The following is a 24,334-nucleotide window of genomic DNA, read 5'->3' on the forward strand; positions in this document are numbered from 1 at the left end:
CCTGATAATCTAGCTTGAAAGGAAGAAAACAAGAGGTAGGATGAAGCCACAAAAGCACTCCATTTTAGAGATATTGCCAGCCCTTTTGGTAAAAACTACTTTGGCGAGTCAAGCCAAATTCGCAGGCAGCTGCTTGCCCACTTCAAAATGGCTGAAATGGCAAAGAAAATATAACTGAGAAATTCCATCAAGACTCTGAACAAACATGAAGGATTTTTTGGAAGACAAAAACCCCCAACTGTAAAGACATTACCACTCTTCCCTTAAAGTTTCCATCAGGGATTTCACAACCAGGAAATATGGGGTGAGGCACATGGCATTAAGCATTGATCCTACTGTCAAAGGTCTGAGAATTATTCAAGGATAATAGACGTGTCAGAAAAATTTAACTGGCCTAAAAGTCAGCTGAAGAACACTAGAATTTTATGAAAAATGAACACTTACTGGTATTTAAAAGCAGTCTTCTCTAAATCTTTATTCATAACAATTTTAAATTACTTGGTTTCTAAGACTGACTCTCCAATCAATCTCCAACACACCATAGAATCATAGAATGCTTAGGGTTGGAAAGGACCTTAAGATCAAGTTCCAACCCCCGTGCCATGGGCAGGGACACCTCACTCTAAACCACATCACCCAAGGCCTCATCCAACCTGGACTTGAACACTGCCAGGGATGGAGCATTCACAACCTCCTTGGGCAACCTATTCCAGTGCCTCACCACTCACTGGTTGGAGAGTCCTCAATGGGAGAGGAGCTGCTCAGATGTATTGGGTAAGCCCTCTAGAATTTGAAAAGCTGTGCTAGCTTGCATTTAACAGAAAGCTGGAAGAACTACAAAATACAACAGTAGGATGGGCAGAGCCATCTCTCAGGGCTCAGCTCCTCATTGATACACATCTGGAGAGACTGGGAGGAGAAAGGGCAGCCTTTCTACTTACCAAGGACCTACAGATACCAGCAAACCCATGACGCCTCTCTACCAGAGTGACTGAACAGAACCAAGCAATGACAAGCAAATGAAAACATATTTTCCTAAGCCTGAAAGAGGAAGGCAGCACATCCAGTTCACCTGCTAGCAGTGTACTGACACTGAGCTCCCCACTGAAATGGCAGTCTTTTAACAACATAAATAGATGCTGTATTCAGGGACTGGAGACATTTCAGTGCTGGTCATCAAAACCCCAAACTGCAGAAGAGAGGTTGGCAGGGACCTCCAGAGGTCTCTGGTCCAACTTCCTGCTCCAAGCAGGACTAACCACAGAGTCAGGTCACATTGCTCAAGGCCTTGCCCAGGCAACTTCAGAAGACCTTCCAGGATAGAGATGCCATCATCCCACTGGGCCCTGCCCCAGAGCACAAACACTCTCCTTGTGAAGAGTTTTCCCCACATCCAGCTGGACTCTCCTTCAGTGCAGACAGTACTGGTTAACTCTCATCCCTTCTTCACTGGGCACTCCTGACAAAAGTCTGGCTGCAGCTTCTATGCCAGTCCACCATAGAGGACAGTGGTTAGATGCCTCCTCAGCCTTCGTATCCCCAGACTAAAAACCACTCTGCCAGCCTCTCCTACATCACATGTCTTATAGATTCTCCTCCATTTTTCCTGCTTAAATAGTATTTATTCCCCGCAATACTCCAGTCATGGAAACTATCTCATTGTGTCTCCATAAATTCTACTGCTTTCTAATTGTCTCTTAATTGCTTCATAGGCTTCAGGTGTCAGTCCACAAGCACTCATGCAAGTGCGAGCATTCACAAAGGGAGTCTGTGCCTGGGAGACAGGATCCTGAACAGACACAGCACAGCAAACCACTACCAGAGAGACACTTTTACGGCAAAGAGACACAGAAGAGGACTACACTAAGGAGGGATTTGAAAGGTATGCCAGTGACCAAGTAATGAGACATTATTCCTTTGAATAAATACAAAATCCTTAGGTGGGACCGAGTTACGACTGAGGAGATAAAAAGCTCATTTTCTCATCTTTACTGAGGACAATTTCTGGTTTCAATTCTCTATAAAATTATAGAATGGTTTGGATTGGAAGGGACTTTAAAGATCGTCCAGTTCCAGCCCCCTGCCATGGGCAGGGACACTCTCCACTAGAGCAGGATGCTTAAACCCTTGTCCAGCCTGGCCTTGAACACTTTCAGGGATGGGACATGGACTCAGATTAGGCTTCTGCTCAGCAAATCTCTTGAGCAGCAAGCGAGCATCTCCTGCTTTTAGGAGTTGCAGAAAATGCATGGGGAAATGACAGCATGAGCTATTCTCCTTCCTCAGCACAGGTTAGAGGAAAGACGGAACATTACAAAGCACAGGGCTCTGTTTTTCACAGTGCATCTTTGCTGGGCAGTAGCATCATTAGCTGGTCCCTTCCCCCTTTCAAGTCACACAACTGCCTACTGCTTCAGAGCTCACAATTTACCATCTGTTCTTAATCTTCTCTTTGTACAAACAACACACTGCAACTACAACATCTTTTTATGCAACAATCGATAAGGCACGTAAGACCAAACAAGGAAATGGGCAGCAGGACATAGCCAAAAGTAATGGTACATCCTGCAGTGCTTCCTGTCATCTAACCACTGAAACTACAGAAAAACCCAAACACACTCTTTTGTCTGGAGCTTCGCAGCCATGTGAAAATAAACATATGGAAAAAATGAAAATGCAATTCAAAAATACAGGAAAGAATGTAAAACTTACCAGGCTCTAACTTGATTATTTTTACAGCAGCCAGTTCTCCTGTATGAAGATTTCTAGCCTGAAATAAGAGAATTAAAACATATTTAATCACACTGCAAAGATACCTCACAGAGTCTTACAAACTGTGAAAAGATACGTTATGATGTCGTGTGTTACACATATGGCACAATGCAATTAGGTGAGAGCAACCTGGGTGAGGATTGTCTGGTTTTGGTATTAGCACTGTACTGACCCATGTGGAGCTGTGAAGTGTTAGTGAGAGTTTGAGATTTTAAAAAACCCCAGATACCTGCCAGCAAATCGGAGTTCACGCCTCTCAAACACCATTTTTAAGGGATGTTGAAACTGAGAAGTTACTGCCATCCGTGCTTGCTGAGGTGGTACAAAAGCACCATGCAGCAACACAGACTGCCAGCATGCAATGCTCAACCCATCTCCTGGTGCTAAACCTCAGTGTCCTCTGAAAGTGGAACAGGTAGGTGGAGGGGCAGTGAGAATCACTGCAGATGCAGCATGGATGAGTCACAGCTCAGAGAGAACAGCTTAACTCTGAAAACAAACTCCTTCCAGCAGACCCTAACAGAGGCGAGTAGTCCCCATGACCCTCTAGAATAAGGGGTAGGGAGCTCCAATGAAGCCTTGACAGGGTATGCTGTCCTCTCTGGGTACACTGTAAGTTTCAAACTGAGAATTCAGTTCTGGAGGAAAATGTTACAGGAACCTCAGATTCAGAAATTTTAAAGAGGGAATTTCATTAACACTTGTAACTCAGTAAAACGAGCTTTAAATCACTTGGGCATCATCACCAGAGCTAAACTGCATTATTTCTGACACACAACTTGATCTAATTAGGCACTGTGGCATTCCCCTTTTCCTGATCATCTAGGAGTTACAGGACTCTAAACCAAACTCTGTCATTCTCACCCTGACAAACATGCAGTCTTTTGAATGTATGAAATCTGTTTAAGAGGTAGATTATAGAAAACCAAGGGAAAACTGGGTTAGGTGAAACTGATTTTGGGCAGTTACTTAAGACAAGGATGCAAACCAAATTTGACCCTCTGGACTGAAGTGAAGGAAGCCACTACAGAACAAACCACTCTGGTGGACGGACAAGAAGTCATCTTCATTTAACAACAGGTAAAGCAAGAACCTGAAAGATGAACCCTTTGTCAACACTTAGTCAAGCTTACAAATCAGGAAAGGCTTTCCAGCCAGGAAAAAACAAACCAACACCAACAGTAATTGGCCTTTCAAAGTCCTGTAGTGCTCAGCCAAGAGATGGGTGTCAAAATGCAGGCCCAAGACACCAACTATGACTCAACTGAAGTCAAAGAAAACCTGAAACAACTGTATAATAAAAACAGACATTTGAAGCAACAGACCAAATCACTGAACACAGAAACAGAAATCTGCTAACTACAAAGGAAACCTTCATCACTTCTTAAAGTACCTTCCTACTAGAAGTGTTTTTAGACCATGGCAAAATCATCAGTATCCTTCAACATCCAGAAGAAGCATGCATCCGAGCATGGGCAAAGGATTAGGACCTCTCTGGTACTGCCAAACCTGACAACACCATTATGAAACATTTGTTACTGTAAGGGACCAAGCACATAATCTACCCTGGTGAACCCAGAGAACCTCCACTATCCATGCTTCTGTTCACAAGCAGTTTAACTGTTCAGATAAAGGAGACTGCACACTTTCTAGAAGATCAGCTTCATTTCTTTAGTACAAAGACTGTATTCCTTACAGATATATTCCTTCCTTTTCTATATAAGCAATAACTGCCGCTGCTACTGTTATGCTGAAGCCTGAAGGAATGGATGTAGTCTGCCAAAGGTCTTTGATACACAGACTGCTTGGAAGGGATTTAAAGGTTGAGACCAGAGGAGATCACTGCAATTACTGGCTCTCAGCTCTCACACTTGATAGGCCATAGAGGCTGACCAAATTGCATCCTGCTGCTTTCTAATATTATCATTAAGTTCTTGCATATAATCTATAGCCTGGACATGGGCTATTTTGGGTTTCAGCCATTAAACTTTGCTGGAACACAAATCTCTTCACCAAGTTGGTATTTATGAACTAAACACATCCAGTTATCTGAACCACTTGCCCTAAGGTTCTACAGTGTAATCTTCCAACTGAACACATTCTTGAGTTAATGGCACCAAGACCACATGCACTGAATAACTCCTATCATGCCAGCATAAAAGGCAAAAGTTCTGACTATTTCATGATACTCAGTGTCCTTGCTTGGATGCTCACGTATACAGGAACTGTATTAGATCTTCAGTCTAGACAGTCATATTTCAAGTATGCTGCAAATGACCCAAACTGCTTTCCAAGAGACATCACCTGCCCACAGATGTCACTGATGGCTTTTGTTCCTTCATCTTAGAAGCACCAGCTTTACACAGGTACACACATATCTCTCTGCTCTAACTCTTGTTTTTTAAACTTTTCTCTTACACACCTTTGTCAGCTGAAAACCTGATCAATAATTAATTACTGTTACCTTGCACATCATTAAAAATGTAAGGTGATGGCTAAAAACTGATTCTCTGTGGTATGCACATAGATGTGAGAACTGTCACATAAGGATTCCTCAAATCATTTTGAGACACTAGTTAAAGACATTCTCAACTGATTTCCAATGGGTGGCTACAATTTGCATCATTCTACTATTTTAGGAAAGGATTGTGTAGTATCAAGGAAGTCATGGACAGAACTGCACTACATCAACATTGCTGGCTTTGTGAATCAAACCTGAAATTTTACTACAAATATCCAAATGAAACTGGGGGGGGAAACAACAACAACAAAAACCTTCATAATTTCCCTGATGTGAAGAATTAGTTAATGACCTACCAATTTGTTTTACCGAGAATACTGCTTTACGGGAGAGAGGGAAACTGATGTAAAGGTGAGAAATTATAGCTCTCCTAGTCAACTTGTTGACATTTTTAAAGCCCAACAGCAAAATATCTGCCCCCTTCCTGTCTCCTGAAGCTTCCTCAGTATTTCGAGTCTTCATTCAAAATTAGCTGAAACCAACCAGCAGCTAGAGGATGCCTGCACGTAATCCAGACCTAGCAATTAACAAGTGTAGCTTGCTGTAGATTAATACATGTTCTTCCGGCCCAGGCGCAATGTCAGTGGTGTGTCCCAGTACCACACTCAAAAAATGAGAGACGCACTGTTAGTAGGACAGGGGTTTTGAGGAGTTTAATGATACTACAACAAAGGAAGTCATCAGGTTTTTCCACTGAGACTTAGCTTTCTTCTCAGAACTGTATCAAAATGCTGTTGTGGGACAGTGGAATGCAACATGACACCTGTGGCCATCCCTGTGTAAAATGCTTCCCACTGCATAACCAAACAATTCACAGAAGTAAAGACATTTTAGGTAGGGCATTTTCTGTAGGCAATGACCAGAAATAACCCAGAGAGCTGGTTTCAGAACCAGTTAGGCACTCCGCAGTCTTCTTCTATTTATTTTTAAGAGTGCAAGCCAAACAGTTGTAGATCCCAGGGGATCTACAGTCCTAAGCCATGTGAGATGGTCAAAAACTGGAAGAATCGTTTCACTTGGACATCGGAATCTAAGTTTATGTGCTCAGCCTCTTTGTCCAGCCACTTTCCCCTTCAACACTGAGGAAGAGAAGGAGATTTAGATTACAGTACCACTCTCTCTGCCCCGAAGTTAGTATTTTCAAGTTCCATGATGAAAACCCCTCCTTGCCCTAATGTTTTGTCTGATCTCCAGTCTTGGATTAACAGCCCCGTTCACCAGAAGAGCCATTTGTTCAGCTGTGTCTTCATTTAATCCAATTGCAATTGCAGGTCCTGTGGCAACCCTCCAAGGCGTCCCCATTTTATTAATTCCTTGTCAAGCTCCGCTCATCAGTGCCCATGACATCTTACTGTTTCAAGTGCTTCTCAGTTTCTCTGTATACCTTCAAAAGGTACCCTGACCTCCTTCCCAGTGACTGAAATTTCTTTTTCCTCTGCTTTCTACTTTCTAATCTCTTAAACTTCGTAACTCTTAACTTGCTTTATGAGGTTTTAAAATTCCTGTTATGCTGTGTTCTTTCCATATCTCACAGTGCCATCAAACAGATCCTTATTTCAGATCTGAATTCACATCTATCACTGCCTAGAGCTCTCAGTCAACTGATGTGATCCAAAGAAATGTCTCTCACCTGGGCTGCTCTTAATCCATGAAAACAGATCCCTTTCTTACACACAGGAAGCACAGTAGGTACTTCAGTTGTGATTAAAAAAGAAGAATCCAAAATATTATGAGCATTATAGGGGAATAAAGATACCCGATAAGGACACTTGAACAAACCAAGACTACTGTACCTAGGTACCAGAAGGCAGGGGCACAGAGACCTTGAAACAATGGATGGGATCTTGAAGATGCTACCACAACCAGCCCATTTGTGGAGTAAAATAATCAAGCAACTGCCACAGCCATGAGTTCTTCCACATGAGGATTTGTGTTTCACTTCATCATGTAGTATCCCTCTCCCATATGATATAAACGCTCCCATAAACAAGCCGCATTCTTTCACGTAACACTGTTTCAATTTTTTATCCTACACTCAAACTGGTCATACATAAACATGAGACATTTCTGTGATGGAAGGACTTCTCCAGACAAGGCCCCTGATTCCCCACTGTTGTTCTCAGTGCACAATGAGAAACCTTCAAGACCAGCTCTGGGGTCTTCTCCTATGCTGCAGCCTCCACAAAGACCTGACATGAAGACAGAAGGTCCTCAGAGGACCTCAGTAACTCTAACATAAGTTTGGGGTGTTTCATCATTTGTTTGAGGTTTTTGTGAACACACAAACATCTATAAAAACCAGAACCCAAGAGCCAATATTTAGAAATCCAACAGGAATTGCCCAACTGAGTTAGATTTCTGATCCAACAACAATTTATCCCTCAAGTAAGCAGCAGCAAGTGATGTGTTAGGGAAAAATTTGATCTTGTTGGATTGTGACCTGCTGGCTAATAATGAAATTTTAATCACATCCTAATGCAGAAGTTCAAATAAGTGTTCCCAGTGTTTATCACAATTAACTGTACAATTTTGCTTACTCTTATGATTTACATCAGTAAGTCTGTCAGTTTTTAAAAATGCTTTGTAAACAGAGCTGGAAAACCACCAGGCAGCTAAAGCAAAGAACAGCAATGCTGGAAATACTCTTAATGAATGGAGAGGCTTCTACTTCTGAAACACCATCTCTTTACCAGGGGAGTTTATCACCCAGACTGTGTAGCTGCAGATTAAGTCAGTAATATGCAGTCACAATGCTTCTCAGAAAACCCAGCTTAAAAGCAACAAGTTAATCCCTATTTTGGGTGCCTAGAATTGATATCCTTTACAACAGAAGGAGAACAGAACTTTTTGCAGTGCTGTACATTAGGAAAGCATTTTTGTAAAAGAAACCAAACTCTCTGAAAGCTCTGAAGAAAAAATGTCCTTAAATATCTGCAGGTAAAGGTTAACCCAAGCACACAGTGCAGTTCTGATAGCTCACTGCTGAACACGACCTCCCAAAATGCTGACCTGATCAGCACCCTTTCAGAGCATGAGAAAAGGCTGACACTTGCTCAGAGCAGATCTTTGTGCCAGGACAGTGTACAGGCAGGAGAACCGCTGCACAGGCCACAGAGTGGTTGCAGAGCTCCTCTGACTGGGCTCCAGACAAAATCAGTAGCTCCCACTACTGCTCTATAGTTTTAGACTGAGTAGCCTGCTGGTTCCTGTCTGAGCACCAGGCAGCACGTCCTACAAGCACACTCAGAAGGCTCACAAAAGTGGTATAGGACCCATGTATTTTTTTTCCTGCATTCACCTGGATCTTACCTCCAAGATGGGTGCCTGTACAAAATACGTACATGTGTGATTATTGCAGTCCTGTTGGGCTTTCCCCCTCCTCATTTTCTGAGAGAGACAGATAGACAGATAGACAGATAAATATAAAAAGCAAAACCAAGACAAAATTCCCCACAGCCCCATCCTAAGAAAATCTGAACAGAGTACTGGACTGAATAAAGGCCCTACTGCTCGGTGCTGAGAGCATCTCCGTAACAGATGCTGAACACATTTTTCTCCTTCATGCAGGAAGGTCTATGGGAGGCTTAAAAATACAGCAGGAGGAACAAAAGAGGAGATCTTAAAAAGAAAAATTAGTGGGATGCCTCTGCCAAATATTAAAGTAAATCTTACTGAATGGACTGAGATTTATGTCAGACAGAAGCAACTCTCCTTCCCATTCTGAGTTCTCGTTATGCTCCATTCATCACCTGAGGTGTGCCAGGGCAGCTCACATGTGAAGCAGATGTCTAGCTAGTCTTTGCTTCTGGAAAAGGATACCCAACAGTGATTTCCAATTTTCAGGACTGTTTCTCTTTTAGAAGGCAGAAAGACCCAGAAGCAATTGCTCACCCTGCAGCATTCCAGCTGGGTTTCTGAGATGGAGAGCAGTACCAGGCTCCTTTATAGCAAAATGCAGAGAGGCTTTCAGAAACCATTTCCCTAACAGAGACTTTATAGATTCAATACACTAAAACAGAATAGCCTTGTACAACCATCACCATTTAGATTTTTCAGGATAAACCAAAAATGTAGATTCACATGCTAATTTTTTTATATGTATTTTTGAGTTTCTTGTCTCAGCTAGCTTATACTGCAGCAGTGCTACTAAAAGTGCCATTACTTTGGATATCACAGCTGAATACTGTATAAAGACAAATACTGATTTTGTGGGTGCTCTCCAGATGGACAACTCCAACCCTTGCCCATCAGAGAAGGAACACTTACCGATACAAAGCAGGAGGCAAACTTCACAGCTGTCACTCACTATTTCCACATTTACATCACTTGCTGTATTGAACGGGCAGAATCCAGAATACACAGAAGTACCAGGGTTTAAATAAATTCTACATTAATAGCTGAAACCCAATGCAGCAAGATCTGTGACTGGCACTCCTAAGCACAGCTAAAATGCAAATAAGGCTTAAATGTATTTACTTTTACTGGCAGTTGGTGAAATTTAGATAGTTTATCTCTTGCTGAGAAAATTGGGAGGAGGGAAACCTACCTTTCACTCACAGACTTCAGACACTTTCTTAACCAAGGCCAATTATCTCAAGCTATAAGGGATTAAAAGCTCATTAATGATGTTAGGCCAACTCCTTTTATTCCAGCACAGAAAACCAGATGAAGGGATTTGTATAAGAAAAGTGGCTTTACAGATCTTAGCAGCCATTAAAATATTTATTTCTCATTCCCAGCAGTAACTACTGAAGGACAAAGACCTACAGCAGTAAGGATAACAATAGTAACAAAGCAAATATCAGTGCAAATCTTAACAACACTTATTTAGGGAAAATAAAAAGTAACAAGAGAAGTCAGCTGTATGCTTCCAAATAGAGGTTGATTACTCTCCTTTGAAATTTTTTTGGCAGATCACCCTTCCCTTCACAAAATAATGGCCAGGATCCTTCCAAAACTGAAAAGCTAAAGCTAAAAACAGACCCTGACCACAAAAGTACAATTTAGCAACTAATGGAGCACAAAAGAGACAAACAAACAGCACATGAGGGGAAAGAAGAAAAAAAAAGGCCCAATTCTGACTCAGCTGGAGCAAACCACTGGCAAAAAAAAACCAACAAACAAACCAGAAAAAATCCTTTTCAAGTTACAACCATAGGTATTTCTAGTAGCTTTTCCAAACCATCTAATATCTAGTTTTCCTCATAAATAATATACATTTTTGAACATAAGATCATACAAATCAAAGGCAGCTCATGACGCTGCTTACATACTTAAAATTGAGCGGATGCCTAACAGCTTTAGGGCCAGGGTATAAAATAGAGGGAAGAAAAAAGAAGAAAAAAAGACAGATACTTTCAAACATATTATTAAACTACAACCCAAGATGGAGTTTATAGAATCACAGAATCATAGAATAGTTAGGGTTGGAAACACCTTAAGATCACCAAGTTCCAACCCTCCTGCATGGGCAGGGACACCTTGCCCTAAACCATGTCACCCAAGGCTCTATCCAACCCAGCCTTCAACACCAGCAGGGATGGAGCATTCACAACAAGGGTTTATTATTTTAAAAGGTTTTATTCACCAAAATATAGAAAGAATAAATACAAAGCAATTTTATTTTATTCCAATGTTGAATGTACAGACCACAGGACACAGGAAATAGCCCACAGTATTATGAAGTACAAATTCAAGTAGCATCAAAAGATCGTATATTTTATCAACTGCAGGGCAATTTATTTATTCCTTAGAGATGAAAGAATGAAGAGATGTGTCAACCAAAATACTTGAAGACAAGTATCTATGTCTCTTCACTTAAAAAAGAAAAATAATTTAATGATAAAAAAAAAGGTCTGGCTTTTAGGCAAGGAAAAAACAGTTCCTGAAACAATGGATTGCCTTGGTTTGGGGGGGGGGATTTTGTTGGTGTTTAGTTTTGTTTTTATTAAGCCACTTGTGTTACATTAAAAATTTAAGCCCATCATCTTATTCTTTTGATACCAAAGAAAAAGAAATTTTTCACTGCTTTGCAACCGTGAGCTAACTGACACACAGCAAGATGAGTCTGTTCAGAACGGCAGAACTGAGGAATCACTGCTGGCATTTTAAAGAACAGAAGAAACTGCAGTTCCAAGATGCAGCTCTTATACCATCACTGTCTGCATGCAACTTCCTAAAACACCAGAAATACTTCTGCACATACTTTCAGATTAGTCATAACAAAATATGCAAGTGTATGCATTTTGCTGAGGGTTTTGTTTGTTTTATTGAAGTTATTTTACCAAGAATTGAGGAGACGTGCAAGCTTTTTGACCTATGGAGTCCTTGCGCAAACCCCTCTAGATTTTCATGTCACACACAGAGGGTTTTCTACAGTACCAAGCCTTTCAAATCCAGGGTACAAATTATATTAATTCACTTTCCTTACTGTAATTTATCTGATAGAATCTAGAGAGGTGCAGGTGAAAAACGCAGATTTAAGCGGAAAAATCTAACTCTAGCAAAGCTATTCAGTAACTGCCTCCTTAAAATTTCAATTCCTCAGAGATGAACTCAGCTACAAAACTAAAAGGAACAAGCCATAAAGTTGTCTTCATGGAGAAAACAGGTCCATATGCTTTGTTCTTGTTATTATTAAAATAAAATGACCAGAAGAGAAAGAAGTTGAAGGAAAATTAGTTCAAAATAGGAGCAAAGAGTTCTTTTCCTGTCCTAAGATTAAGCTTTGGTTTGCATGTGTACTGTACCAATTTTCATCTTCTCCGGGTGCAAGATGGGTAAGACACAACAATTGCCTCTCAGTTTCAGATGCATATACATACTGCAGTGTGCCTGCTTCATTCTGACTACTGGGACGGTACTACTGCTCAGCTGTTTCTACTAGAATAAAACCCAACATTTATTCACAATCTTGATTCTATATTTTGTGATGATGAAATAGTGATCAGTAATATTTCTAATTTTGTAGGCAATTAAAAATCACAGCCTGAAATTCTGTTGAAATAAACAGAAATGACATTTGAGTAAGATTTTTTAACAAGGAAAATTAGAACTTTTTAATATGCTAGATACATGAGAAAGGTCAAGTATAAAGTATGTTTTGCACTTATGCTGACTAAGAGGGCAATATGCTGCCATTTCATTACAGATGATAGCTTTCAAGATTTTACAGCTAAATTATCCTCTGACACCTTATTTTTAGCCAAAATCAAGGAGAGAAAATAAACTGTTTTGATTTGTTTTTAAATTGTTTTCTCTATTTTGAGTAACCCACTCATTTACATGATGTAACTTCAAAATAAAAAGCAATTTTTTTTCTACAGCTTAATCTACAGCAATTAAATACCGGTTTCACTTCAGCAGCCTGGTTTCAAGCACTTGGCCAGTGACTTCCTCACTTTACTGGTTCAACTTTCTTTAAAACATGGACCAAAACCACACTGCTCAAATAATATGCATGCTACAGAAATTACAATAAATTAGGCCTGATTATAACAGGAATTTTAAAGAAATATTTTTAAATTTTAATATACTTGATAACAATTTTCCATCTTGCCTTTTCCCTCTTTGTAAACTTTAAACCTTTGCCTGATCCCTGGTGGAACCTTGAGGATATTTAGGCAGTGCTCCTCCATCCCAGGAAGCTGCTCAGCCTTACAATCTGCTCTCTGACTCTGCAAAACCTCCAGTTCCCACCCCCAATGAATGTAATTCTCTCCCTTCAGCAGCTGTGTGATTTTCCATGGACCAGACTTCCTGAGCCAGACACCTCCAAGGAATGTGTTTGAGAAAGCTGGCCGAAGTCATGATCAGGACTCTGCACAGCATGGCTGCTTCCTCGTTCCCCAAACCATCCGTTTTGTTAACTTCTTTACAAATACAGAATTTCCTCTCAGCATGAAGTTATAACACCTAAGTGCTAATTCAGCTGCCCCATGCATTCAGTCCTCAGCAACCTTGTCGTCCTAAGAACTGCTATACTGGAGGTTTGATGACCTGCACACCCACTTAGCAGAAGCAGCAAGCCACAGGACCTTTAAGAAGAGAAACACCGACCTGTGGGCTGTTTGGTTTGTTTTTGTTTTGTTTGCTTATGTAAGACAGCAGCCAAAATGCAAAGGATGACTAAAAAGCAGTCCTGTAAATCAAAACAGATTACAGCTCCATCCTTAAGTAGAAACCATAAGCTGTTACATGTAATATTAGATGTACTACAAGGTTTCTGCAAGACATGTTATATGCTGCAAGTATGTTCCACCTGCAGGAAGCTTAAGACATTGTTATTGCCCTTCTCTGCACACAAATAAAAAACACTGAACTCATGTAATCAGAGAGCAACCACACAGGGATCACATGTGAATTCCACTTCAAGCTTCAGAAAGCTTCCCGTAGCTAAATAAAATGATACACATGGATGAAGTAATGAAAGCAGAAACCATGAGAGAGTAGGCGGGCCAAAGCCAGAATGTCAAAATGAGCTAAACATCCACTGAGACTGCATCCTGGGGAAAGAGAAAGCTAGTAAGTACATAGACTGGCACCACAGCTGTCTTAGGGCTAATCAAATACACCAAGCACGGCTGGCAGGCAGTAGCTCACACACACTTTCCACACACTGCAGGAAACACCAAGGCTCTGAGAAACATGGACAGCATTGCTCCACCTTTCAGAACTTCACCCTATCATGCTTTCACAGAGAAAAGCCTGTCCGCCTCCTCCACCCACACAGGAGCTAACTTTGCTGCTCAAGCCAGCACAGACAGTCCGTACTCAAGACATCCCAGTGCAGGAGTCAGACAAGCCTCAACACCCACAGAATGAGAAGGAAAAATTTATGCTCATGTACTCTCAACAGGTGGTCCCTGTGAGTGCTGAAGTAATGGCAGATCCTAAAAGGTTCTCAAGATCTCCCTACCCATCCTCCTTAGTCCCTTTGTCCCCATTTTGCTATTGCAAGCCCAATTTAAAAACAGGCTCTCTAGACAGGAACCATTTGGCAAAGCTTTAAAGGCTGTACATTAATCAAAGTTAGTTGTGCCTCTTCACAGTTAACCAATAAGCATAGGATCAGACTCAGACAAGTGCTTTAAATTTAAATACAGACATGTCTGACAAAACAAAACAGCATTATCAAAAACTGCTTATCCTGTCCAGTTACTGACCCAGACTCCTAAATATCATGCTAGTGACGGTATTTTGACTATCCAGATACACTTCATCCAGCCTCAGAAACCCTCACCCCTCATGAGCTGCTAACATTACAAAGCAATGCCCACACAGCTGAGCTAGCTCAGTTCCCTCACTCCACACATCCTATCATTATCCTCCTCTGCAGCAGAAATCACCCTTTTAAGGCAGGGGGCATTTAAAATGGCAATGTTTCTTTCACAAAAGCAGTCTTAAATGAAAAGAGATGTCAGCTGTTTAAGAGAATCTATCATTGTATTTAAATTAACATCCCCCCTCTGACAGGCAACACAACTGTGGGTACCTGCAAGGGATACATCAAATACTCCTTTAGCCCACTGCAGACGAAGGGCATCCAAAGAATTTAAGCTGCTGCCATTTTCAAGTCCCTTGTAAATACAGCCCAAATACCTGACGCTGTCGATCACTGAAGAGCAATGAACACTCATTAGGCATTGCTTCCTGTCAAATGATAATTTTTTAAGTTTTATCAAGACAAAGTACACCTTTAAAAGAAGGTATGGCCCCACCTTTATTCTTTCTACCTACCATGTTTACATTTCCATGCAAGACTTTACCACCTATCATCCCTTAAGATTAATGACTAAATCTCCCAAACATCTTTGGGAGTCTCATGATTATAATTCAACTATTATATGCATGCCTGTTAAGCCGTGAGTTAAAGCAAATGTAACACAATTCTACACTGCTTCAATAGCAATGACCAGCAAACAGCCATACACACAGCTAAGAACAAAACAACAAAACCACCCAAACCAGTGGGGTGAATAATCACATTAAATACACAAAGAAATGATGCCTCTAACACTGTAGAGGAAAGAGCTACACAAAAAAAAAGCCCAATGATTTACCAATAAGCCAATAGCGTCCCCCTGCAATCACCCCTTCATTCTGTGAAAAGAAACAGCACCTGCGTTTTCTACACAGGCTGCAAATCCAGCTGTTCATACTAACCTGAAAATGCATTTCATTTAGTTTTCTGGAAACATCCAGCCAAATCTTCCTCACCTCTAAGAACCTTCCATATACCGTATGCGAGAGACCTGTGATGCTAAATGCACTAGTCCCGTAATTTGGCTACCTCTTGACACAGCATAGAGGAACATGCCATCCTGTGCCCCACAGCTCTGCTAGGAGTCACTGACACAGAGATGTTAGTTCTTTGCTTAATGCCCCCACCCCTTTCTAATGTTTCCATGTAAGCAAGCGCCCTCTTCAATCTCTTTCCTTGGGATTTGATAGGAGCAGGATGGAAACAGTAACCACAAAACAGGTTTGGCCCTGACCTCCAGTCCCGACTGAAGGTGAAGCCAGGAAGCAACACCTTTGCTCACCCTGCTGTACATTCTTTTCACCAGACACAGTCAAGCTGTGGCTTCTTGGCAGGGCATTCTCCATCCACCACATGGGAAGGTAAGCTTTGGATAGATCTTCAAGCAGCTGAGAAGGTCCTTGCAGACACTATCTACCATGCTGGATAAAATTAATTAACGCTTCAGTGAAGGAATATAGAAAGCTAAAGAGCAGAATGGAAACCTCTCTGTACCAAAACCCTGAAATCTTCCCACAATCAATGTAGAAGAAGTGCAGTTTATCCCACTGTACGCAAGGACCTCCCGACAGCTCAGAGCTTTACGTGATGTTTGCCCACAGGACATTTCCTGTGGGCCAGCTGCAAGGAAACACATGAGAAGGCAGATCTAGGTCTCAAAACAATGCCAACAAGCTAAATATTACCCAACAGACGAAGATACTGACTTTGCAGAGCTGGTTAGGTGGGAATGGAGTCAAAAGGTGTTTGGCTTTCAATGGAGCCATTCTCCTACTTTAAACAGAAAAACAGAAAGGACTCCAATTTTTCAGAAAAGCCCCTCTTGAACAGAGTCCCTAAAGGAGAAAAGGCAGAGGGAGTGGGAGACAGATGACAAATGATGCTATATAGTGCTGCCTGTGTAAACCTGCCCTAAAGTCTAGCAAACCACAGCTTGAAGAAAAACATGGTGGCATGTAATATAGAGACCCCTTCATTATAATTAGACAACTCACTTAACCTGTCAGAAAGATTACTATCCTTGGCTAGGCCAAATGGAAAGTTCAGACAAATGATCTCTCCAATACCTCTTCCATAGGTACACTCTGTGACGAGATTTGGGGAAGGCCTAGTAAACTGTCTTTTGCTGGTTGAAAACTGTCAGCATCAAGTCTGCTTTGTTTACCTAATCCCATTAAAGGCAAGGTAGTATGTGGTTTTATAGATCACAAATGCGAAATCTTGAACAAAATACCCTGCCCTTCTCAGTGACTACTGTGTCTACCAAACCTTGCCGAGTGTTCATATTGCTACGAATCTTTCAGAAATTGGGAACTATTCTAAATACTTGAAGAAATACAAAATACAAAATGGTGAAGTGTGAGGAATCTGAAGTATCAAGGTTACCTTGCACTGAAGAACAGTCTTCATGAATATGGAGATCCACTCATTTTACACTGTCCTCAAACAGCATCACTATGCATTGCTGCTGCCTCTTTTCATTCACAGCCATAACAAAGAAGCCAGGTGCCAAATATGAGTAAAGGTGGCAAGCATGTTTGTTTTCCCAGCTGCAGAGTGGTCGGACAGTTGCTGGTGTCAGCGAATTATGCTGGCAAACTCTGTTATGGCCTTGCTAACAGGAAGAGCTATTCTCTCCAACATGGATGACCTGTGTACTTATACCACAGACCTCTGCTGATGGAACTGGGAATCACTCAGACACCTCACACTGTATTCTTAGATGCATTCGAAGTTAAGCGTTATCAATGAAAATGACCATTGCATCTTCTGGAGACAAAGACGAAGAAGATATTAGCATGCAAATGTTCTGATCTTTGATCTATACTTCCTCTCAAAGACTTCTTCTGGTGTCGGGGGGATGGACAGTGTGTGTGTTTCAAAGGGGATGCATGATCTACACTAATCTCTTGTTCTGAATGGGTATCTCGCATTGAAAGAGAACTCTGGGATGGAAGGCAGAAACAGCACAGGTCATATAAAGTATCTCTTGTGTTTGACACTGGTCTCCAAAACTGTGCACAACATGCAAGGAACAAAAGAACATGCTCTGCTTAACCCCTTCCTGTGCAAGTCTGCAGGACACCTCCCTCACTGACTGTACCACAAAAAAAAAAGGAGGAATAACAAAATCATCTACACAGCAGAATGTCTCCTGAAGGATGAACACTGGATAGCAATACCACAAGTGAAGACTACATCAGAGACAAGGCTGGTACCTACAAGATATTAAACTCAACAGAACAGACTCTCAGTTCCTCCCTGGCTCAAGAGATGCTAGGTACAGCCTTCATACTAGCTAATAGCACACTGAAAGGTTGCTATCAGTCTTTCTTTGGCTCCTCTGAAGACCTAACTTAGGAGGGCAACTCTCTTCAAAAGAACTGGAAAAGAAATCAAACCTTATTTTTAAGATTCTGGAGACTACCTTCTTTTGGCAATGAGACAGGAAGAACCAGAGGGAGAAATACACTACTCCAGTCACAGAACCTACAATTAACAGAAAACAATTAACAGAAGATTAATGAGCAACAGGCAGTAAAATTTAAAGCCAAACAGCTTTGAATGTTCCACGAAAAAAGCCCAAATGCTTAATAAGAAAAAAAAACCCAAAACAACAAAAAACTAAACAAAACAATCCACTTACAAAGTTTACAAACAGAAAAGCAGGGCCTTCCCCCAACTCCTGAATATCTTAACAGGGAGTGCCCATATGCCACTGAGCACCTTTGTTCTCGGCAATATATATACCATACTGACTGTATCCTGAAAGAAAAACATGCAATTTCTGAGAAGAGAAACTGCACAGCAACTAGAAGAAACTTAACAGTTTTGGTTTGATGCCATTCTAAACACCCTTCATATGGAAAAACAAGAGTAGGCAGAGTTCAGGCATGGCTACAGCAAACACTGCTAACCAGAAGGCTTTGATCTGGAGAGGAAGAGTGGAATCCCCGATGTGGCAGACATTTTATGGTAATTTATATGTGTAAGCAATGTATATTCGCCAGGGACAGCAGTGCTGAATTGGGGATAGCCAATCTAATCAGTCTGCAGCTACCAAAACATATAAAGTTGGGAGTATGTGATTAAAAACTACCATAGATGTAACTGTACTCTGGTATTAAAACAGAGCCTTAACACTCCATTCTTAACCTGCTGACTTTAAGTAGCAGAACACTTTACCCAGTAAGTTCTCATGATCTGTGAAATCAGACTGACATTAAGAATTCTTTTCAAAATATCAAATGCGGGTTCTCAACAGCCTTTGACTGAAGGAGAAAATACACTCCAGAGCTCTGGGAGTAAGGCACTGATCACACAGTGGGGCCAAAACCTGACCCCAACTGGACAGAGACTCACATCTATAACAAACTTAAAAACAAAAACACCGACAAAAAAACCCAACAAACCCAAAACAACAGAAAACTCAAACTGGTTTTTTTTTCTTTTTCCTTTTCCAAAAATGTATTGGAGCAAGAGTCTGTGTGCCACGATCCAATTTCATTGCTTGTTATTTTCCTGCAGCCACACTCAGTGGCAAACCAGTACAGGTGTCTTGTAAGTTAATGCCCTTTTCTGGTGCAGAAGATTAAAAGAAAAATCCTAAGAGAAGAAAGAGAGACTGAGCAGGTGATTCAAGAAGGAATGAAATTTCCATGATATTCAATAGAAATGCATCTCTTGTTTACAAGTGGTTTCTGCTATTAATTTGGTATGTTTCTCATTCCCTGTGCTTACTTTTAAAGTAAGCTATTGTAGCACTGTTCACAATCTGCTTGGACAAAACAAAACAAGACAGCTTTAGAATTGCTGCACAAGATCATGTTTGATCATCACCTCTTAGGGAGGACAGACATCCAACTACTAATCGCGCAGAAGCAGCCTGCAGTGGGCTGAGCACATACAGGATCCTTCAGCTCAGCTACCGAACAAGAGCATTCAAAAAGACAGTCTACATAAACCACCCTTTGTTCCTCTTCTCCAAAATCAAAGATTAGTTAAAACTCTGTTTGGGGCACTTGCATTAAAAAACACAAAAAATCAAGTCCTGTGTACTTGGAGAAGGAGGCAGAGTAGTGAACGGAAATCTTTTGTTCCACAGTAGAGTCAACAGGCCAACAGTGAGGATACTCACAAGAAGACAACTTAAAGTTTCTTTTCATGTGAAAGCAGTGGTGACCCCACATCTCTTGCCATGACACAGGGTATTATTTCCCCTAAATCTCTCCACCAAACCTATTCCGAGTCACTAATAAATACTCAAATAAAAAGCACATGCAGGAAATGAGCAGCCTTTAAGCAACTTGGTCTAGTGGAAGGTGTCCCTGCCCGTGGCAAGGGGTCAGAACCAGATCATCTTTAAAGTCCCTTCCAACCCAAACCATTCTATGATTCTATGAAATCCCAGTAAGATACAGCTAAAGTAAATTACCACCCTTTAATGTGTCCCTTCAGGACATCAAAATCTACATATACCCTAATGACTTGATGTCCTGATGTAACCAAATCCCACAAGCTAACCAGAACAGGCCTGTCTTACTCTATTCCAGGTACTCCCAGAAAATACCCGAGGCTGCAGAAACACATCCTTATAGAGCTGAGAATGTGAACCTGTTACCAGAACTGGCATCATACAAATTGGACTAAAAGGCCCTACTGAAAAGCTGCAGGTTCACTGACAGGTCATGCTGACATGAAAACCCACCCTGTGAAAGATCTAACCAGATCATGGGAGTTTACCTGGGATGGCATCTGACTGGCCACTTCCTAGTGCTGGAGATTAAATTCCATTTACAGTTCCTAGTGACTTTTTAAATTTTCTGCTCTAAGATACTGGTCAACTGGATGTTTCTGCATCAACCACACACAAAACATCTATTTCAGCATAATCCTGCAGATGCATGAACAAACTTTCATCCTTTTTAAATACTGCTTTTTTCATGTCTATGTCCAAGGAGAGCAAATAGAAATCTTGTGAGGAAAGCCAAATTAAAACCTTACTCCTGTAGATTTCATCTGTGCAGCACTAAGGGATATGATGCCGAGGATCATTTGGCAGAAAGTGGGAACAAAAAAAAATATTGTCAGCATATTATGAAGTTCCAGTGAGTAGCCAGTCTATGTTAATACAACCACTTTCAGAAGTCAGTAATTTAAGATAGTTTAATACAATGCTTTTAGAGACAAATTATGTTAGGATTTTAATGGAAATTGTACTTCCAAGAATGCTAGATCCAAGCCTGGATCTACTTCCACATGCTGTGAAGAGGTAAGAAAATAGTTTATTCACAGATGGTTTCTCCCCCATCCTAAACTGCATCAAATGCATACAATCAACCATTGTGTCCCATGTGACAGACAAGAGAAATAAACCCCAAAAACACTAAGAAAAATACATTTCAGTTTTAAGCTTAAAGGCCTTAAATACTCTTCTGTAACCTAATAGTGAGCACAAATATTTGCTTAACCTCTGCCTTCCACATCCAGAAAAGAACCAATTCCTCTACTTTTAGAGCGAGGTGTCCCTGCCCATTGCAGGGGGGTTGGAACTTGATGATCTTAAGGTCCTTTCCAACCCTAACTATTCTATGATTCTGTGATTCTAAAAGCTACCAAATACCCCAAGAAGAATCTGAGGCATGAACCACCACCACCAAAAAGCATCTGGGGAAGAGGCAGATCTCCCACAATCAGAAAGGCTGCCTCATTCAGACATCCTAAAAACAACTGTGCTGGAGACACTGATGAGTCATTATTAGCGACGGAGCTGAAAAACCACTTGAAGAGGTGAGAGGAAAATTCCATTTTCATTTAAGAGCACTCTCTAGCAAACCTTGCCCAAGCTCTGCAACATAACAACAATCAGATATTCACTAAGAAATGCACTTTATAAACACTAGTGACAGCAGCCCTCAGCAAGCACCAGATTTACTATCTGTGCTAAGAAACTTACCATGGACTAAGAAAAATAAAAGTAAAATGTTTATATGTTAAGTCCTTTCAAGAAAAAGAGTTTACCTTAGTTACTTTAAAAATTAACATAACATCAATGACTTTTCAAAATGAGTTTGCTTTGCACATTTGTTGTAATGTGCCATCTGATTCAGTATTCCCTTGATACAGTTCCTCCGTCGTGCAGGCCTTTATGAAAACAAAGGGGAAACCAGTGACCTAGAAACAAATGCAGGCTCTCAAACTACTTTAAACTCATTAACCTTAGACTTATAACTACGTCTAAAAAGCCTGCCAAAGACTTTGATTTCAATTTGAACCTGAGAAGGTTCAGGTTTATTCCTATCTGAAACCGCGTCAGGAATAGAAGGGACATTTTTCATAACCCAAAGAACAGAAGTGGGGGAAGAGGGCTGTGGGTTTTTTTTTAAGGGGATATGTTTACATGGCACAGAGCAGAGCCATGCATTGAAAGCAGCTCCGGAACCGGAAGCTGTATGACATGTCAGCACAGCTCTCCTCTAATTACTAGGGTAATGAGAAGCAGAATATTTCTTTTTCCACAAAGAGCAAAGAGATTACACAGAAATACTTCTCTGCAACACAACCAGTTATTTCTTGTCGTGCTGCCCTGTGCTATGCAGGCATACTCAAAGCAGCTCTAGGTACACCGAGCTGCTGATTTATGAAACCTTAAATGTCCTTTTAAAGAATTTAGTGCTAGGTTTAGTGCAAAGAAGTTGACTGGTCTGTGCAGAGCACTCAAGGAGGGGAAAAAAAAAGAAAAAAGGGAAAAGTAAAAAAGGCAAATATGCACCATAAGAATTTAAAAAAATAACTCCCTAAGGCCACAAGTAACCATTTCAAAGGGATGGTGGGAACAAGATCCATCTATAAAACTTCAATTTGAACATTAGCTAAGCACCCTCCCCCCACACGATCAATTACCACTGACTTTCATGTGGCAGCACAACACACCTTTTCTTGTGCAGTTGGTTGTGCCAGTTCTATTTTAAACACACTGAAGAGCACTACAAATTAAAACAGCATATCCACTCTTCCCATGCAGCTGAAAACACAAATTACCAAACTAAGGCCGAAAACTTTTAAGACCCAACCCTGAAAGCTGCTGAGCATCCCTGACATTCAAGGGAAGGGGCTTGGATCTCCCAGAGAAGTACAGAGAGGAATGCACCGCACAATAACAGAAACATAAAATTGTTTGGGTTGGAAGATCTTTAAGGTTATCGAGTCCAATTATTAACCCAATTATTGCCAAGTCTACACCATGTTTCCAATGGCTGTGGTTCTGGCAGCATGAGAACCAGTACATATCATTCAAGAGCATCCACTGGATGTGCAGTGCAAACTCTACCTGTAGAAGCTGTAACTTCCTTCTAGCTTCTGAGGAGCCTTAATCTGCTTCTGCCTTTTGTGTGCTATTATTAACCTCGGGGATAAACTTGCACCCTGTTAATCAGGTGATTTAACTGATGCACACGGGAAACAGGTACAGCAAGTAGATATCCTTTACCTTCTTTAGCAGTAACGTGGCAAGTATCACCCGCAATATACACGAATTCAAACCTCTACAAAACCAGTGAAGGGATGGGCAAAACGGACCCTTCGCCAACGCTGCAAGTCAATCCTTACAAACAGAAGTGTTAAGCAGGGAGGGAAACCTCACTCTGCCAGAGGTGCCCCGAGTCCACGAGTTTTCTCCACTCTGTCCCAACCGGTCTCTTGACGCCCTGCGACCAGCCCCGCCGTGAGGAGCCCCCCGAGCAGCGCCCGACGCAGCCCTTGTCCACTCACCTTGTACACATCGCCGTAGGTGCCGCTGCCCACTCGCTGGATCAGCTCGTAGTCCTGCTGCGGGTTCCGCCTCAGGATATCCCCGCTCGGCCGCGCCGCCGGCTCCATCTCTGGCCCCGCGCAGCCCCCGGCCGGGGAAGGGGCGCAGCGGCCGCTTCCCTCCTCGCCCCGCTAACTGGGGACGCTCCTAGCGCGGCAGCCGGCCCATGGCCCCTGCGGCGGAAAACGTCTGCTGAGGGGGGCTCCCGGGGCGGGCTCTGGGCCGCGGCTGCCGAGACAAAGGCAGGCAGCGGGAGGTTGTCACGGCCGTTGGCGGCCCGACGGCGGGGGCAGCACCCTCCAAAGCCTGGGGCGGCTCCCGGGGATCCTCTCGGCAACGGGGAAGCTCCGAACCCTTCGGGGAGCAACCGGCCCCAGCGGCTGTAGGAAAGGAGGTCTGGTCCCGTCCTGCCGGCGACTGAGAAGGCGCCGCGGCCCGTCCGCCGCCGGCCGGGCAGCCACCCGCCTGCAGCCAGGCCCGCAGCAAGGCCGGGCCGCCTCCTACCTGCGCGCCCACAGCCCTTTGTCCCGCCGGAGAGGGAGCGATGCAGCCTCCTCCTCCCGGCGCTGCGCCGCGCTCCACCCCAGCCACGGCCCCGCTGCCCGTCGCGGCCCCTGCCCCTGCGCACGCACGAACCTCCTGGCCGAGCCGGGACGGGTCAGGACGGAACGGGACGGCAGGAACCTCCGCGACGCCGCAGCGCCACGACGCGGCCGACGGCCCCACTGCGGCCCGGCCCGGCCCGGCCCACCCTTCTCCTCCCCTCCTACCGGCCTTCCTCCCCCGCCCCTCAGTCGGCGGCGGCCCGAGCTGGGTCTGTAGGGGGCTCTGCGTCTGCTCCGCCGGGCTTCGATGCCGGGTGTGGGACTCGGGGGCTCCCCGCAGTGCGGAGCGTGCGGAGAGGATGTCTCTGTGCTCGGTGGAGACAGAGCCAGCGGTGCAGAGGGGCTCCAGTGCGGCTGAAGGCACC

The 24,334-nt window shown here is 42.6% G+C and overlaps 1 protein-coding gene across 2 annotated transcripts in view; it reads right to left on the reverse strand.

Moving 5' to 3' along the window:
* The window catches only part of MAP4K5 (mitogen-activated protein kinase kinase kinase kinase 5), a 67,812-nt gene extending 43,735 nt beyond the window's left edge, over window positions 1–24,077 (reverse strand). The window contains exons 1-3 of one of the 2 annotated variants that reach the window (XM_061354605.1): window positions 23,869–24,077; window positions 23,325–23,537; window positions 2,713–2,770 (exon numbers count right to left, since the gene is read on the reverse strand). In XM_061354605.1, coding sequence (XP_061210589.1) covers window positions 2,713–2,770; window positions 23,325–23,432 — 166 coding nt within the window. In that variant the 5' untranslated portion in view covers window positions 23,433–23,537; window positions 23,869–24,077. The remainder of the gene's footprint in view (window positions 1–2,712; window positions 2,771–23,324; window positions 23,538–23,868) is intronic. The other variant, XM_061354606.1, reaches the window with a different exon arrangement.
* Window positions 24,078–24,334: the final 257 nt, after the last annotated feature.

Source organism: Neopsephotus bourkii, unplaced genomic scaffold (assembly GCF_033783945.1).
Source record: "Neopsephotus bourkii isolate Nb327-2 ecotype Australia unplaced genomic scaffold, CSIRO-AGI_Nbou_v1 NB_740, whole genome shotgun sequence".
Lineage (NCBI taxonomy): Eukaryota > Metazoa > Chordata > Aves > Psittaciformes > Psittacidae > Neopsephotus > Neopsephotus bourkii.